The 18,334-nt window shown below is 36.2% G+C and overlaps 2 protein-coding genes across 8 annotated transcripts in view; both read left to right on the forward strand.

The window, feature by feature from the left end:
- The window catches only part of plekhh1 (pleckstrin homology domain containing, family H (with MyTH4 domain) member 1), a 30,784-nt gene extending 21,117 nt beyond the window's left edge, over positions 1 to 9,667 (forward strand). For 3 of the 5 annotated variants that reach the window (XM_046855129.1, XM_046855128.1, XM_046855131.1), the window contains exons 20-30: positions 465 to 641; positions 829 to 926; positions 1,148 to 1,325; positions 1,854 to 2,009; positions 2,519 to 2,616; positions 2,723 to 2,864; positions 2,951 to 3,090; positions 6,551 to 6,680; positions 6,866 to 6,949; positions 7,392 to 7,538; positions 8,009 to 9,667. In XM_046855129.1, the coding sequence (XP_046711085.1) occupies positions 465 to 641; positions 829 to 926; positions 1,148 to 1,325; positions 1,854 to 2,009; positions 2,519 to 2,616; positions 2,723 to 2,864; positions 2,951 to 3,090; positions 6,551 to 6,680; positions 6,866 to 6,949; positions 7,392 to 7,538; positions 8,009 to 8,188 (1,530 nt within the window). In that variant the 3' untranslated portion in view covers positions 8,189 to 9,667. The remainder of the gene's footprint in view (positions 1 to 464; positions 642 to 828; positions 927 to 1,147; positions 1,326 to 1,853; positions 2,010 to 2,518; positions 2,617 to 2,722; positions 2,865 to 2,950; positions 3,091 to 6,550; positions 6,681 to 6,865; positions 6,950 to 7,391; positions 7,539 to 8,008) is intronic. The other 2 variants (XM_046855130.1, XM_046855132.1) reach the window with 1 other exon arrangement.
- Positions 9,668 to 12,192: 2,525 nt separating this feature from the next.
- Positions 12,193 to 18,334, forward strand: part of slc25a21 (solute carrier family 25 member 21) — a 74,582-nt gene continuing 68,440 nt past the window's right edge. Inside the window, exons 1-2 of one of the 3 annotated variants that reach the window (XM_046855134.1) lie at positions 12,193 to 12,538; positions 12,674 to 12,801. In XM_046855134.1, the coding sequence (XP_046711090.1) occupies positions 12,738 to 12,801 (64 nt within the window). In that variant the 5' untranslated portion in view covers positions 12,193 to 12,538; positions 12,674 to 12,737. Of the gene's footprint in view, positions 12,539 to 12,671; positions 12,802 to 18,334 lie in introns of those variants that run through there. The other 2 variants (XM_046855133.1, XM_046855136.1) reach the window with 2 other exon arrangements.

Consider the following 18,334-nt stretch of genomic DNA (forward strand, 5'->3'; position numbering starts at 1 on the left):
ACTGAAACTAGTTCAGGAACTGGCGGAAGTGGTCTTTTTTATTATTATTATTAAACACCCTGCAAACCGCCAATAATAAAATAAAAATTACAAAGTTTTAATTCTTTCTGTGAGGCCCAGTTAGAAATGATCCTTGGCCCGGTATTGGTTCGTGGCCTGGTTGTTTAGGATCCCTGCTTTAAGTGGCTTTATATTAATAAATATTTGTCGCTGAAACCAGGAAATTACTGGTTTAGATTTCAGGCTTCTGAAATCCTGTCCCTATTTCTTACATTCAGCAATAAAATATTTGATCAGAGATCAAATGGGAAAAAATTAACATATGTGAAACAACTATGAATTGTGGCCTTCCAGTTCTTCCAGTTCTGCAAGGGATACCTGATTCAATGATTATACCTTTTATTAATAAGCAAAAAAAAAAGAAGGTCTGTAATGGTATGTTATGTATTATTTCTCTTTTCCAGTCATGTCAGTTGTTCATCAACGTGCTAGTGGAGGCGCCGTCCATAGACTATCACACTTCTTTGGCCCAGAGTGCATTGCAGGTGTGTCTGGCACACCCCGAGCTGCAGAATGAGATGTACTGTCAGCTGATAAAACAGACCAACTGCCGAATGCCAAACAACTACTCTCTTACACAGGTCAGTCACATATACAAACACATAGACACACATTCAGCAAATCCAGAGACGAAAATGAGTCATAGAGTCTAATTTTAGATCTTGCTACTTTTCTTTTCCTTCCCCCTTCTCTCTCTCTCTCTCTCTCTCTCTCTCTCTCTCTCTCTCTCTCTCTCTCTCTCTTTCTCTCTCTGTCTGTTTCTGACAGTGTTGGCAGCTGTTGTCTGTGTGTGTTGCACTTTTCTTGCCCCAGCATCATTTTCTATGGTACCTGAGACAGTACCTGCAGAGACACGCTGATCCAAAGTAAGGCTTTTTGTATTTCTTTTCAAAATGCAGTAATGGTTATATAATCACACTCGTCACACTCATCAGTAATTACATTATAAGCTGACTGGTTCTTATGCTTTATCACGTTTATATTTTGTCCAAAAAATTTTTTTTAATCATTTTTGTGAATGAAATATATGTGCATGTATGTGTGTGTGTGTGTGTGTGTGTGTGTGTGTGTGTGTGTGTGTGTGTAGGAGTGAGGTAGGAAAGTATGCAGTGTACTGTCAGAGGTCAGTCGAAAGAGTGTTGCAAAATGGAGAAAGGGAAGCCAAGCCTTCGCGTATGGAGATTGTGTCGATTCTTCTGAGAAACCCTTACCATCACTCGCTGCCCTTTAGCATACCTGTCCACTTTATGAACAACACTTACCAGGTACACACGTTACCTTTATGGCTAAAAGTATGTGGTCACTTGACCAGCAAATTTGAAAGCACAGAATTGTAGAGTGTCTCTGTAGATTTCTCTTCACTAGAACTATAAAGCCTAGCCCAAACCTGTCCCAGCATGACAATGCCCAATGTACAATGACTGACTACAATAGATAGGGAACAACTCATCTACAAGGTGTCACGCTGGGGATAATTTGTAATGCTGGCTAAGTGCCAGACCCCCCCTCCAACTAATCTGCTGGTGGCTGAATAGGCAAATTCCCACAGCCTTGTTCTAAAATCTAGTGCAAAGATTCCCAGAAGAGTGTTGGTTATATTAACAGCAAAGAAAGACCAAATCTTGAATGGGATATTCAAAAAGTATTTATGGTGATAATGGTGAGGTGCCCACATTCTTTTGACCATTTGTATGTACAGTATTTGTATATTTACATTTACTAGCAGATGCCAAACACTTAAAATGTCACTAGCAAGGAAGCTGTTACAAAAATGAATAATATGGATATTCTAGGTGGTGGGATTCGATGGCTCCACAACAGTAGAGGAGTTTGTGAACACACTGAACCAGAGGGCAGGCATGAGGAAGCCCCAGCTTTCTGGTTTCGCTCTCTTCACAGATGACCCCTCAGGAAAAGACCTCGAGCACTGCCTCCAGCCTGCTACCAAGGTAATTTGCATCAATTTTAATAAAAAATGTCTCCACGTTTTTTCCTCGAGATATTTACATGCCAGTACATTTGAAAATGTTATGTAGGTGGCTGATGATGAAAAGTTACCTAATGTACTGTACATAACTCATATGGGTTTTTTAATCAATACAGGTAGTCGTCTACTTACGACCTATGCAGCTTACGACCTTTCGACTTTACGACCACAATAGCTAGCTGCGGTGTACGATAGTGCGTACCAGCTTCCGGCATCATTTTACTGTACTGTACATATAGCTTACTCTACTTATGACCAAATCGTGTTACGACCGGTCTGTCGGTCCCAATCGTGGTCGTAAGTCGACGACTACCTGTAATGGTAAAGTACCATTCTCTGTATTGTTGGATTAAAAACTACTATTAAACTACTTGTATACTAAAATATAGATATACCATTTATTTACATTTTTGTTTATTGTTTATTCATTTATATTCATATATTTATTCATATTGTATATTGTTTGTACAGATTTGCGATGTGATCTCAAAATGGGAACAAGCCTTGAAAGAACTTCAACCAGGAAAGTGTGAGGGGACACGCATTGTGCGTTTAACATACAAAAGCAGGTGTGTCATTAATGCTCATTTCTTCTTTCTAATTAAAAAGAATAACATTCAGCATTCTTCTTTTGAACGTTAGGGTTGCAAAAGTCTTGCATCTTGTATTTTCTAGGCTATGCTTCCGAGCACAGGCTAAAGGAGAGACTGAGCGAGAGCGCCTCCTTTTGGCGTATCAGGTGAATGAAGAAGTTCATCAAGGACACTTTCCAGTTAGTAAGGAGCTGGCATTGGAGGTCGCTGCTCTCATGGCCCAGGTAGGTTGAAGTATGTCAAAAGTGCAATTATGTAAATTTTTTATATATGGAGAATTTGTTACTGGATTTACCTGTATCTGATATAGGTGGAACATGGAGACTTGGATCGAGCACCAGCATCACCTGGTGGTTCTCCACAATCTAAGAGCCAACAGATTCTCCTGCAACTTCTGGAGCGATTCTACCCCACACGGTACAAACAGGACTGCAATATAGAACAACTCAGGTAATATGACACAGACACACACACACACACACACACACACACACACACACACACATGTCCCCCCCATCCGAGGGTTGTCTCCCCAAAAATATCACACTCTCTATTGTGAAAAATATATGTATGCATATCTAAATAATTGTGTAAGTAGAAAAAAAAAACGCAAAAAATGCATTTAGAAACAGTTGTTGCCCCCCTCCCCTTCCTCACAGTGGTTTGATCCACTGCCTCATCTCACCTACTCTACACACACCAGTCAGGTGTGTGGCTGCGGCCCAATTAATTTTCAACTCCATTAACTAGGGTATTTTATTCACTTTAAATAAAGCGATTCTCTTTAATGTAGTTGATGCAGACTCATACATAATTAGTAATTTTCCATGAATCTGCTATATTAGCGATTAAAATATGACTTATCTAGTGAACGTTAGCTTGTTTACAATAGCTTGTAGCATAGTGCACTGTAACTAACACACCAAAGCCGTTTCCCATGCAGTGTTTTATTTGGGACAACTTGGTATTATGTTAATTTAACATTTACAGCCACAATTAGCATATTGTTTATCTGTGCATTTACTAAATGAGCACTGTGCTACATCCAAACTGACCCCACTGTAGTTTTTTGTATAATCAATTTCTATTCTGTTCTTAAGTGTCTTAATTAATTTTAAATAAAATTTTAAACCTTTTTTTAATTCCTTGTTTTGCTTTGTCATTGAACCTGAGAAAAACTTTGAAAATAACCATAATGACTATTGTAGCATGTTTCCATGCTACAATAATAATGATAAAAGCAAAGTTTTTCACTGTGGGGACACTGTGTTTTTATAAGTACAATTTGACTGTATTATTTGTGTCCCCTCCAAAAATTGCTCATGAGAAATTTTATATTTATTGTCCCCCCCCTACTGTTAAATGAAATTTACGCCCATGGACACACACACACACACACACACACACACACACACACACACACACACACACACACACACACACACACAGTTAACCTACTCAATATCTGCACAAGCGACAGACAACAGAATTAATTGTAGCATCCACCAGAAATTGTGTACTCTCACTGTAAAAGATAAACAGATAGAACTCAGATGATGAGAATTTATTAGTTTGTTAATATGTTGTAATTTGTTTAGGGTTATATTGTAATATGTAGTTATATATTATATGATGCTACCTGGAAAAAAAAGCCACTGGATGCAAGCCGAAAATATTTTTTCATAATACATTTTTATGTTATGAGACATAATAAGACATGCTTTTTACATTATTTACTTTACATTACATTTCACATTATTTACATAAGATGTGGTTTTTATTCTTTACACACCTATGACTAAAATGCTGGAACATGGTTGTAATACAAACAAAAGAAAAACATGTTTCAGGAAGGCTGTAGTTTAAAACTATAGTTGAAAATGTCAAAATGTAACCATGTTTTTTTTCAAGGCACAGAAAATATTCAGTACAATGCATGTATGAGTAAGTTGGACTAAATGTAATATGGAAATAAATAAGTACATAATATGCACAGTATACAGTAAGTTATATATATATATATATATATATATATATATATATATATATATATATATATATATATATATATATATATTACACATACAGTATCTCACAAAAGTGAGTACACCCCTCACATTTCAGCAACCATTTTAGTAAATTTTCTTAATACTATAAAAATCAAACTTGGATATATTTTAGAGTAGTCAATGTGCAGCTTGTATAGCAGTACAGATTTACTGTCCTATGAAAATAACTCAACATACAGCCATTATTGTCAATATAGATGGCAACAAAAGTGTAACTATGCAAAGCCACGTCCTATTCATCATGTTCATGTTTTGCCATAAAAATGTGTGTATCTTGTATTAGAGCAGTTAAAATTTGGTGCTTTGTGTACAATTCTCTCATACTGACCACTGAATGTTCATCATGGCACCTCAGGGCGAAGACTCTCTGAGGATTTGAGAATTAAAATGGTTGCTCTCCAAAAAGATGGCGTAGGCTATATGAAGGTCAGTAACACCCTGAAACTAACTTACAGTTCAGTGGCCAGGATCATACAGAGGTTTTTCAAACGCAAGGGTCTATTAAAGAAGTTGAGTCCTCGTGCTGTGCGTCAGGCGCAGAAGCTGGCTTCAAAAACAGATGCATGAGTGCTGCAGCATTGCTTTAGAGGTTGCAGAAGCTGAAGGTCGCTTGTCAGTGTTCAGACTATACGCCACACACTGCAACGAGACAGTTTGCATTACCGTCATCCTAGAAGGAAGCATCTTCTAAAGCTGACTCACAAGAAAGCCCACAAACAGTTTGCTAAAGACAACCTGTCCAAGAGCATGAATTACTGGAACCATATACTGTGGTCTGATGAGACTGAGATAAACTTCGGCTCAGATGGTGTCCAGCATGTGTGGCGACGCCCTGATGAGGAGTTCCAAGAAAATTGTGTGATGATGCCCACCTTTCAGAAACTGGGCAAAACGGCCACCTGTGGGGCATCCTCAAGCAGAAGGTGGTGAAACACCATGTGTTTAACATCCAGCAGCTCTGTGATGTCATTATGGAGGACTGGAAGAGAATCCCAGCAACAACCTGTGCAGCTCTGGTAAATTCCATGGCCAGGAGGATTAAGGACATGCTACATAACAATGGTGTTCACACAAGATAGACACTTTGGACACAGTCTTGACATGTTCACTTAGGGTGTACTCACTTTTTGTTGCCAGTTATTTGGAAATAATGGCTGCATGTTGAGTTATTTTTAAAGGACAGTAAATCTGTACTGCTATTCAAGGTGCACATTGACTTCTTTAAAGTATATTCAATTTTAATCTTTATAGTATTGTCCCTTGAGAACATATAATAAAATGGTTGCTAAAATGTGAGGGGTTTACTCATTTTTGTGAAACACTGTATAGTTGATATGTACATTATGGAATAAAGTGTGCAATCAAATTTAATGGTTCTGTGTTCACTATCCTTTGAGCTATGTAACGTATTATTTGAATCCACTGGAAAATTGAGTTTTTTAATTTTGGTGCACAGGTTCTCAATCTTTATGTAGATTACAACCCCTGAATCCATAATTTAACATAATATTTTGTCTACCTATTGGAGGTAGTATTTTTAATTTTCAGTTTCATTTTTGCACTTCCACTCACAGAATACATTTCTACAAAAAAATGGTCATTAGATCAAGTTGATTATTTCTAAGCCTGCGTGTTTTTGAGGTGGTGTAATATGGATCCAGTTGATGTGACCAGTCAGGCTGGAGCTAAATAATTAATAATTTTAATGTTTTCTTTCCCTTATTACATGAATAAAACAGGATCACAGATGCCTGATCTTCCCAGACTTCCATTTGCCTTAGAGGATGCAGACCTCAGCTATGAACACAATGAACTTGAATGACCAGTTGTTTATTCCACAGGGAGCTGACTGAGCGGCTGGCCACTAAGTGGTCTGTCCTGCAAGGCTGCACTGCTGCTGAATGTGTGAGGATCTATTTGACTGTGGCGCGCAAGTGGCCTCTGTTTGGAGCAAAGCTATTTAGTGCTAAAGTAAGTGCACATCTACAGCTCTGAATTTTTCACATTAAATAAACAAAGATGATTTGATTGCTTATTCAAACTTCTTTTTGCAATTGCTCTCAAGCTATATGCTAATCTGGGTAAAGTGTTCAGGGTGTGAACCCATTGTAACTTAATAATGCAATTCTAATACACATTGTTATTTCATGTTTTAGCCGTTGCCTCCCTCTGCACTAGAGCCGACACAGGTGTGGCTTGCTGTCAGTGAGGACGGGTTAAGCGTGTTAGATTACAGCATGGTGAGTGTGTATGTGTTTGTGTGTGTGTGTGTATCTGCATAGAGAGATTCATTGCTATTACCACTTCTCAGCTCAGCTCATTAGTGCCCTATACTTGAGGCTGGCCTAATAATTTTAATGTCAAAATCTGACCTTCATTTTCTGGAAACATCTGGAGTATTTACGGGCAAGCATTTATTCTTGTCCCTACGCAACACAAAGAAACAGACATGTTGGTCTGGAAAGATTTTTAGCTGCAGTGCTTCCAAAATCTCTGACCCAAATGGCCACTTACTGGCTTCCCCATGACCTTTTGTCGGCTGAGCTCTGTAATTTGCTGGCTCTCTTCATTTTCTCTTTTTCAGTTTAACCCCATCTACCCACCATGCTCACTGGCTTGTTTGTTAGGTCCTCTTGGTTATTTCAGTGTGAAGGTGATATAATGTGTTTGTTATTTTTGTAGCACCTGCTGGTCACATATCCATTCCAGTCTGTGATCACCTTTGGGGGTTGCAAAGAGGACTTTATGGTGGTGGTCAGTCAAACTAAAGATCAGGCTTTAGGCAAGAAAACTGTCAACAAGCTCATTTTTTCAATGGCTAAAACAAAAGTAAGTGGCCTCACAACATATGAAATATATTTAACATTTCTTATTGTCTCATTGAAATCTCATTAACCAAATACACTGGTCTGTTTTTAATTATTGCAAAGATGTAAAATTTTTATCTAGAACATATATGGACAAATCACTGAATAAGCAAGATGCACTCCTATACGTTTTTTCATCTTTACTATATCAGTATAGTGTTAAAAGTAGGTTTCCATGCACTCATTCAGTGTCACTGCATTCTAGCACAGAGTCAGGTCAGAGCATTACAGCATTATGTAACACAGGAAGTACTAATGAGCTCCAGTGTCAATCAAACTATTCACAGCCGAGGTTGAATTTCACACATTTATTCTAGATTATGGGTTCTGAGTCCCAAGGACCATATTATATACAGTACTAGAAATCAAATAATATAGCTTTTTTTTCCAGGGGGGGGTCTTTATGCCTTAATGCTAACTCAGTTCTCTCAGCAGATTCTGGAACTGACTTTACTGATGGCGAGCTACATCAACTGGACATCAGGCTTTTCAGCAGCCGGGAGCCAGGCACAGTCATCCACACTGGGATGTCGAGACAGGAAGTTGCGGGAAATGGACAGCAGACATTTTCCATCAATGACATACACCACTAAAGGTCCCACACTTTTATGAGCACCCATTATTCCTGATCAGACACTTCATACATGTGAAAGGAGGTGAAAGGAGATGGAGGTGAAATCATCCAGGTTGCATCCAGGTCATCATGCATCATGCATTATCTTCAATCTGCACAAGAGAAAGAAGGAAAAATTCAGCTTTTTTTTGTGATTCGGAATAATGATGAAGCACGGTCCTTTTTGGTATAAGCTATACATTCCTGGGATTTCTACTTACTGTGAGCCACTCAAAAAAAGGGAATTCAGGGTCAGACAGACACTCTTATACACTGCCGTTTCTCTTCTATACCGTTACAATAGAAAAGGCATTTCTCCAGCGCTTGAAAAGGGAGAAGTCAAACCACTAAATGAACAAAGATACAAACTAGGAAATATTAATTGTTTGTGCTTTTCTTAAGTATTTCCAGTTAGAATTCTGTCACATTTCTAATATTCAGTTAACCTAACCATTTTTGTGGAGGTACCATTTTTACTAACTTCCATCTAATTTGTTATTTTTCTTTTTTGCATTGCCTGCCTCTGTGTTAGATTACTTTTTTGCTTGTTTTTATTCCTGATGCTGGTACAGACCATTTTACCTGCCACTTATGGTTATGTTTTCAGTTATATATTCTCTTTTTAATAACTACACTGTTGAGAAAATGTAGCTTATAAAAGGCTGTAATGGAAGAGAATCTGTTTCCTGTCAGATGCCAGGCTTCTTGGAATAGTTAAAAAGGTTACAGAGAATATTTATAATATAACTAGTGACAGCAGAGCATTTATAGCTAGAGGACCTCAGATCTTTCAATACCATTTTAGGGTATTTGAAATATATCTATTCAGTCAAGTAACTTAATAAATACCAGTAACAATAACATTTATTTTAAAGCCCTCTTCTAATTAGAACTGAAATGGAACAGACACAAGCCCTGCATTCTACATTGCTTGTTGTTAAGTGTTTTATTATGGATTGAATACTTGAGGCACAGTTCATCATGTCTGTTACATCAGTGTCCTTTACTGGAAAAAGAATGGGAAGTGCCACTCTTTAACCTTGCACATCTGTTTCAACCTGTTTAAACCTGCATTAGTAAATCTTGACATGCGCTAAATATTCAAGTATAAAACTAGCAAATGTTTCGGTGTTAGAAATGTAACAGGACACACAGTTACTTTAGAATGAGGTGTTGATCTTCCCTGTGTGCTAATGTAATAATTAATCTGCAAAAGAGCTATGAAAAATTAATAACTTGAATTATTTTATGGAGGAAACCACTGTTTTTAATTTTTTCTATTTATTTTGTTCTTATAATGTTGCTACTTTACGCTTGCTTTTACTACATAATTTTGTGGGTCACTGAGTTGTCTGAGTTGAAGCTAAAGGATAATATTCTTTCAACTGTGTGCATAAACAGTAGTTTAAAGTTATGTAAAGGCATCAGATCTTTATTGCATGGATGAAAAGTTTTGTGAATAAAACATGTACAATGTGTTCTTATCTTACTGCATGTTTTCTACTTCACAACATCTTATGGTAAATTACTAGTGCACTAGTGGCCCTGAGCGAAGTTCTGGTTTCAGTGTTTACAAGTACTTTAATGTATAGGTCTGTCTTAATATATTCATACATTCCTGCATTCTATTACTGAAGGAAAGAGGGAAAAGAGAACCTCTTAGCCATCAGCCTTGAACATTTCTTTAAGTTATATATATTTGTGCTTATCTTTCTTGCAGATAACAACTGATTTCTATTTCGAAGCACAAGTCACAATTATAGTTCCAATAATTTAATGACCATATGAATTGATTTAGGACAATGAAATTCATGTATTCAATAAATACAAATTGAGATGAATAAGTAAATGAATAAGGAAATGAAAGAATGATCAATGCAAGCATGTCTAGTTTACGAACTTGGTGGAATTCTTCTGTATGCAGCCACATCACACTGCTAATAGCATTTTCCTGCCAATAGCATGCTATAAATTTTTCATTTGGGAATTAAATTGAGAGGGCTCTCATTATAAAGAAAGACAGCAATGTGTTTGTTTGTATACTGGCTTCTCTTCATATCTACATTCTGTGTCAGGAAAAAGAAAATGCTATGCAGAGCACAAATAGTCTGGCATGTTGAAGAGTCTGTTGCAACTTGTCTCTTATTAATGTTTTGTCTGTTTTTGATTTTATTTATGAGCTATGTGATACATGAGCTTCAAGTAGGTAATTGTTTTAGAGAGGGGAAACCGAAACACAGAATCTTGTGTTACAAGTTGAATTTTGAGGAGGATTTTTGTGAAACAGATCTTGTTTATTGTGGGTGTTATTAGTGCCTAGACTTTGGTAACCTTTTTTCATCTACCTTGGTGACTTATCAGGCATAATAGATATTAGAGTATAATGCAGTAAGAGTAAAGTAGATTTTAGTGGTATTTATGACTTTCTACCAGTGGATAAAGTTTTTCATTGCTAATTAATTGCCAAAAAGATTATAAATTCATTTGCAACAAAGGCTGTAGTGCCTTCCTGGTGTTTTGCTAATATTGCATTAGTCATCCGCTTTGACATAATTAACATAGTTGTGGTTATCTAAAGACTTTTTTATGCCTAGTAGACAGATTTGTGCAACCATTATGCTCAGTCATTTAAATAGATATATAACTGACCTGCCCACCACTTTCTATTGCAGCTTCTGTACATAACATATGTATTGTTATCTTCTCTAAACGTCTGTTGGATTTAATTATAATACATTCCATTAATATTCACAATGTATAGGTTGCCCTGGCATTACACTTTACAAACAGGATAATCACATTAAAAGTAATTTATTGTTAATTATAATACCATGCTAACGTGTCATGCCTGTTTGATAGGTACATAGAATTATTTGTATTTAATTAGTTCTAGGAATCAGTAAAGAACCATACTCCACTTTTCAGATGTGTAATAATCGACTGATGTGTCAATGTATGTAAATAGGCTTATTTACAATGCATTGAATGTGAACATTCATTTAAGTTCCAAAAATCCAGAAAAGGATGTTGATGTTTTGCAGTCTAAACATATTGCACATGTACATTTATATGAAATACAGTCACAATACAGTTCTTTGTGTCCTTTTGTTTTTGAGCGTTAAAAATGTTGTACCCCACAAACTCCAGTCAAACCCTCATTACATGCTACATTCTCCATTTCCCCAGCTTCAATGTGCATCAAATGGTTCAAACAATACTAAGACATGTATCTTGAAACAACTGCTCTGGCCTCATCTCCATTTCCCCATAATAGGATGAATAGTTTGGGGGGTTGTGTGGGTGTGGTGGTGAAGATGTACATTAATACTTGCTAAGTGTTAAGGAGTACAATAAAACATGCAAAAATTACTGGACTATTTGAATACACATTGTACATTTTGAACACATAGGGGAAAAGTTGCGTCTCCTTTTTTTTATTTTTGCTATTTCAGCATTCTCTAAAACCTTGTCCATATTTCTCCTTTGCTTACTTCTTAGCATAACCTTGAGCAGCTTTTGGGTCCCCTCTGCTGTCATTTGTTCCTATGCAGACTATTTTTTCCCCTTTTGTTTGGCCAGATACTTCAGATCGGATTGCTATCTTGTTGTACAATCCACCCTCACTGTCACCATGAGCAAGTTCTCCAGAGAATAACTGCATTATTTGGCACTCTGAAAGTGAGGTGACTCACAGAATGCGCACATCGACATGTCCTTTGAACACGTCCACCCCACAGCCATCAGAGTGTACAAGGTACAAGGTACATTACAGTAGTTCTCCACCTGAGGAGACTTTTTCAGCATTCCTGCTTAGAGGACAAACATAATGCATTACATATTGTGCTCATTCTAACACTGCACAATGAATTTTTTCTAGCTGTTAGTGTTTCTAGGTATAATAATCTCATTTTGCACACAATCCTTTATCCTTTGTACATATTATTACTCCTAGAAATTCTGTTTGTGGAGGTACATTCTAAACTTCAGTTAGTTGCTGTTATTTCTTCTCTCTTTTTTTTTTTTAGTTGTTAACCAGTAACCTTGGGGTGTACAAAGATTTTGCACTCATAAAAACAGTACAAGGGTCATGTTGGGGGGGTAAAACAAGAGACTACTTAAATATACAAATGTACACGACATATTTACAGCTTACTCAATAGCACCTAATAGTGCAGGTCTCAGGCTGCCAGCAATGACGTAATGGGGAGTTTAAATTTAAACTCTTTTCACTAAGGGCACTAAGTCCAGCTCCGGCCATGCGGTCGAGCTGAATGAGACGAGACCCTGCTCTGAACAGTGAGCTCTGCTGTGTAACACCGGCTCTGTGCATGCATAGTGCATGCAACCAGGTAACTGCACTCACTTTCACACAGCAAAAATCAAGTAGTGTTTATGATACAAGTAATAACACGGCTTATATCCCGGTTCCACTAGCTGGGATGAGTCTGCTAGATATGGCTAAGCAATACACCTATGTGTTGCAGGTATTACAGCAGTCCGCTTTAACACTTCCTGAATCACGAGTTCCCCCCAAACCGCAGACTGGACATGACTTCGAAAAGGAGTTTCGCGCGCGAGGCGTCTCATCAGATCATTGCAGGAGGATCTGCGGGTATGTGCTAAAAGCAACAACAACATTATTAAGCCAAGGCTAAGCTAGCTAGCGTATAAGCCTGCACTGGTGGGACCCATTACCCGAAAACACAAACAGACACTGCATGTATGAGCTATAGTAATGGACCGGGAGCACATTACCCTAACCGGATAGTGTGAACAACGCAGTGTTCGGGAGAGCGCGAGCCCACTGAAACTAGTTCCGCTTTTATTCTGGTCCTCAGAAACACAGGACAGAGTGTAATCTCTCTAACTGTAACATAGAAAATCTCCTTTAAACCTTTATCAGTTCTGTTATTACATCCTACACGATTTCAGTACACTGCTCAACTGTTCTTTTTGTTTTGGTTAGGAATCCTTGTTTAATACCTCTAACAGGCTCTTTAATACTAACCTGCAAAAGTCTAGTCAAACTGTTAGACCATCTATACCTGCTGGGATAGAATAACCCAAATTCTTTGTAAATAAATGTTTAGACTATTTACAAAGAATCTGGATTATTCTAGGCATGGGGGCAAAGTTGGCCAGTTGTGACCCTTGATTTGGCCTTCCATGTATGTGAAGAGTGGAGGAAAAATGGACATATGGACACAGATTGGCATCTCTATATTGACAATTCATATTTTTTTAGCAGCAGAAACATTGGCAATTCCTACTAATTTAATGAGTCTATTAATCTAATGAGCTTTGCCAAGTATAATCTGAGAAGCAAACTAAAAGACTCTCACCTAAATAAGATCCTGACTTTGTCTGTAAATCAGCTGCAGCCCATTTAGGGCGGAAAAACGCTTCATGTATTTCATTTGAGGTTGCTGATATTACAAGCATATGACTGTATTGCTTATAGCTTGAATAGCTGTAAGCGTTGATTAGGCATTGAACTCTGTTTTACTATAAATTGGATTGTTTCTGTGTTTTCATTGTAGTTTCATTGAACTAGAAAACTTAAAAAAAAAACTGCATTAGTTAAGCAGATTATAGAGTAAAGTTATTCATTTATATATTTTGAATATTATACGATCATAAGTAAGGAGAACCATGGCAATTATCATTTTAATTTAATAGTTTGGTATAATTCAACATTTACTATAAGCCCATAGCCCACAAGTTTGATTTTTAATCCTTCATTTGAGAACGTTTGGACACCTTTGATTTAAATGGAACTATAACTGTTGTTAATCGTTGTAATTTTCTTAATTTTTTTTTTTAATATTTTTATGCTGTATTTAACAATGTACATTGTTCCAAAGCAGCTTTACAGAAATAAAAAGATTACAAATATACATTCACAAATTAGTTCCCCTAAGCTTATACCTAATGAGCAAGCCAGTAGTAAGAGTAGCAAGGAAAAACTGATGGTATGATGAAATCAGACTCAAAAGTGCACATGTCCAGTTGTTTACTGATGGACATTGGAGTGCAAAACAATTCATGGCAGTTGCAGCCCTTAGCCATTTCGGTAAAGTATTTATATTAAATACAATCCAAATCCATCTTCGTGGTTCTTGAGTTGAAAATAACATGACATTCACAAACAGTTGCACACATCTGCACTTTATTTACAGCAAGTCAGTTCATTTTTGAAGCGATCTCTGTACATATTATATTTCTATATTTGTTATATATTTCTCAGTCCAACCGGTACAGAAATTCTGTTGTTTAAGTTCTATTCTTACACGAACTGAATTGTTACGCTGGCACGGGCCGTCATTAAAAGCATTTCACTGCTTGTCGAACTGTGTACGGATGTGCATGTGAGCAATAAAATTTTAATGTTTACAACACTGCATTAGTAGTCATAGCAATAACAATGAAATTGTTGCTCTTTAACCAGCTGGCTTTGATGGTCTACCAGTATTACTAGCTTGGGCTAGGCTTTGTTGTGGTGCAACAAAGTACCACTATGTGAATCTGAATCTGTTTAGTGCTGCAAATATCTGTATCCGTATATATATCTGATTAAAAAAAATGAAGTGTTTCATTTTAAGTTTTATTTTCTTGTCATTAAAATAAACCCAGTGCCTAAAAAAAACCTTATGGCATTTCTACTTAGTGTCAGGATGGTCTCTGACACATCCACAGCCTGATTAGTCAAGTTTATAACTGGTCTTATTTAAAAATGTGTGCACATTTGTTTTTTTAAATCCCCCACTCAAACAGTTTTTTTCGTTTGTTTTTAGCAGTTTTGTTCTAATACATTTAGTTGATTTAATGTTCCAAAATACAGAAAACAAAAGCTCAATTAAAACATCCATGACCCTGAACAGTCTGTTACAGAAACCTGCCAGATTTTATGCTGGAAAAATTCAGCACTATTTTCAATTATCAACTACCAAACCACTAGGGATTTACTGTAATGGAATATTAATATATGATATAAATTAAATAGTGACTGATTGAGACTTAAGCTGGCACCAGTACTGGGATCACATGAAATGTTTATAAATAAATAAATAAATAAATACATTCGTCATATTCGTCAATCATTTTTTATGAAAAACTTGTGCTCATGTGACCTTTTTTTAAATTATTTTTTTTTACATTTCATGCGATCCCAGTTCTGGTGCCAGTTAATGCACTATTTCATTTTAATCATGTATCAATATTCTGAGAAAATATGGGTATACACCAGCTTATACACACTAGGCATTTGATGGTGTTCTTCTGTTGGACCCTAAAACCTGCTTTGCCTTTGTTCAGTTTCATAAGTGAATATTTTTGAGTTATTGTTGTAGTACAGGGGTCACCAACCTTTTCAAACTGAGATCTACTTCTTGGGCACCGAATAATGTGAAAGGCTACCAGTTTGATACACACAAGTTCTAAAATAACAAATTTGCTCAATTTACCTTTAATTATATATTATTATTAATAATTAATGATTCATCTATATCTAGTCATCTGTATTTTAATATTGTCATTTTCAAATTCACACCAATGCAAGTGTGATTTAAAAAAAGAATAGCAACAAAAAAAATTGATGCAGCTCACTGGTAAGTGGCGCCATGGTAAGCTATTTTTAGAAAAGGCCATTGAATAACATTGTATATACTACAACAGGGGTCACCAACATGGTGCCTGCGGGCACCAGGTTGCCCACAAGGACCACATGAGTCACCCGCGGGCCCCATGTTGGTGACCCCTGTTGTAGTATATACAATGTTATAGAATATACAATGCAATGTATATATTTTGTATATTATATAACGATATTGGTATAGTAAATACAGTACATTATAATGACTTCACTTTAGGTTTTATTAATGAATAGTCTGGCAGAATACCAATAATAGATATATCTAATAATATGGTTCTATGTTTTCACAATATAGAACATATTCCGTAAAATGTTCTATATATTACATGTTGATATCAACATATTTATTAATTTTATTACATTTTATTCTCACTATAATGAATAAAATCCTAATCATTATGCAGCACTATATGTAAATTATTATCTCTAATTATTGTATCCTTATTTAAGTAGTATGTCGTAATAGTATAATGTAGGAGTAATGGGTAGCAACTAGTAGATGGATTGTAGGATCTTACAGATCTCATGTATTTAATATAAAACTGTGTAAATAAACAGAATTAGTGTTTTCTTGAGCCTTTACATGTTCATGTTACCATGTAAATTCTGCAATAGTACCAGCATAGTATATGTTTTACACACTCTCATTCATTATTATGGCTTAAACCAGTAATAGTATTCTCCTATGCTTTTTATGATTAGAAATAGTGATTTGTGTGATTAGTGAAAACTCTTTCTATTTTGGGTGTTCTGGTGTCCTTTGTGAACTCAGTGACTGTTGACATATTTAATGCTCATCTGAAACTGGCCTGTAATCATTCTGTGGTCATTTGGCAGGGTTTAATAGTGTGGTCAGTTCCAGTTTGACAGAATAACCTCTGTATTTTGTTTGGTGTCCTGGGTCCAAGCTCTATTAAAGTTACTGGAGAGAATGAAGAATTCACTTGTGCCTCACTGCATGCCTCACTACTCATTGTGTGTGTGTGTGTGTGTGTGTGTGTGTGTGTGTGTGCATGCATGCATGCTTTGGGTTTCTGGTTGGATAATTTGCTCACATTTTTTTTTACTTTATTCACTTAAAAAGAAAACAAAGATTTTTATTTCCTGTTTGAATAATACTCTGATCTTATATTGTTACGTATGTACAATTAATAGTTAACCACCAGGGGGCAGCATTGTACCCTTTTTTTTTTACCTAAATCTGTATTTTTACACAGGAAGTTTCACTCTAATTTAGGGATTTAACACAGACCCTGTAAAGGTTTTATATGGAAATAACACTGAGCACCTCTTTATGCTAGTGCTATTTTAACGTTAATCCACATCCTTCTTCCTTTAGCCTTTAGATCTGCATCAAGCTTGAATTTCAACTAAGACTAAATGTATTAATGTTTACTTTGTAATTGTTTATTAAATAATTTTAACTCTTTCTCTATCCACATGATTGGTCAATACAACAAATAACGTAATTATATTAATATATATTTGTATTGGTGCATTAATCAGTTATTATTTTCAATTCTAGTTTTATTTAATACCTAAAAAAAAATCCTGGTTCACAATTGTCTAAAAAGTGCTGAACCGTTTTATGTAATATGTCTTGACATTTTAATGTTGATTTTTTTTTAAAGCAGAGTTTCTTGTGAGTCATTTATCTCAGTTATTACCAAATTGTCATGGAAAAAAAAACCTGTCAGGTTTTACCTTAACTGTTTTGGTAGTCATTTCCTCTTTACTTCCATGTTGCTCTGTGTAATTTGGTAAGTTTTGCACAGAAATGTTTAAGTTATGATTAGCTTCTTTGTAAACGTATCCGCCGACTGCAAATGGAGTGTGTCGGGAAAAGACAGACAGCCTAAGTATGATTGAACTTCGTCCACTTCTGTGCAAGCCAACTGTCAGGCCCTCACTTAAAATGCACTCAGAGCTTACTAATTTTAATGGTCTTAAACTGTGTAATGAGCTTCAGGGAACTTGGATCAAATAAATCAGTTTATTCGGATTAAGAAGGAGGAAAAGAAACAGCAGAGCAGAAGATCAAATAAATAGATGCAAAGTGAAATAGTAACTTGGGCAGGGGTTTATTCCCTCACATGAGATATCTGATACAAATGAGCGTTTCCTCTCAGAGGCACAATTGGCTGCCATAATCAGAGTTCAATTAGGCCTAATATTTATTTCCAGAAACACTTGTACATATTTCGGCAGGGCTTTGATTCAGCTCCCTGTGGACATGCTGTAGACAGATGTTTAGATGATCTCATGTTTGTAATGTTGATTTTGGAAGGTTACTTCACTGTATCTGATCTAAATCTACCCCGTGTGTGTCAGTTTGGGATTGTCTTTTATGCATGTATTTTGGCTTGCTAAGACACTTGCATTAGTTTTACTTGAGGCTACTGTTTTACATAATGTTAAATATTTAATTTAGATGAAAATGGGTCGTTCCATGTTTCACTGGGTCTTATTCGATTATAAATATCTGCATATGGAT

This window comes from Silurus meridionalis, chromosome 8 (genome assembly GCF_014805685.1).
Source record: "Silurus meridionalis isolate SWU-2019-XX chromosome 8, ASM1480568v1, whole genome shotgun sequence".
NCBI classification, from domain to species: domain Eukaryota; kingdom Metazoa; phylum Chordata; class Actinopteri; order Siluriformes; family Siluridae; genus Silurus; species Silurus meridionalis.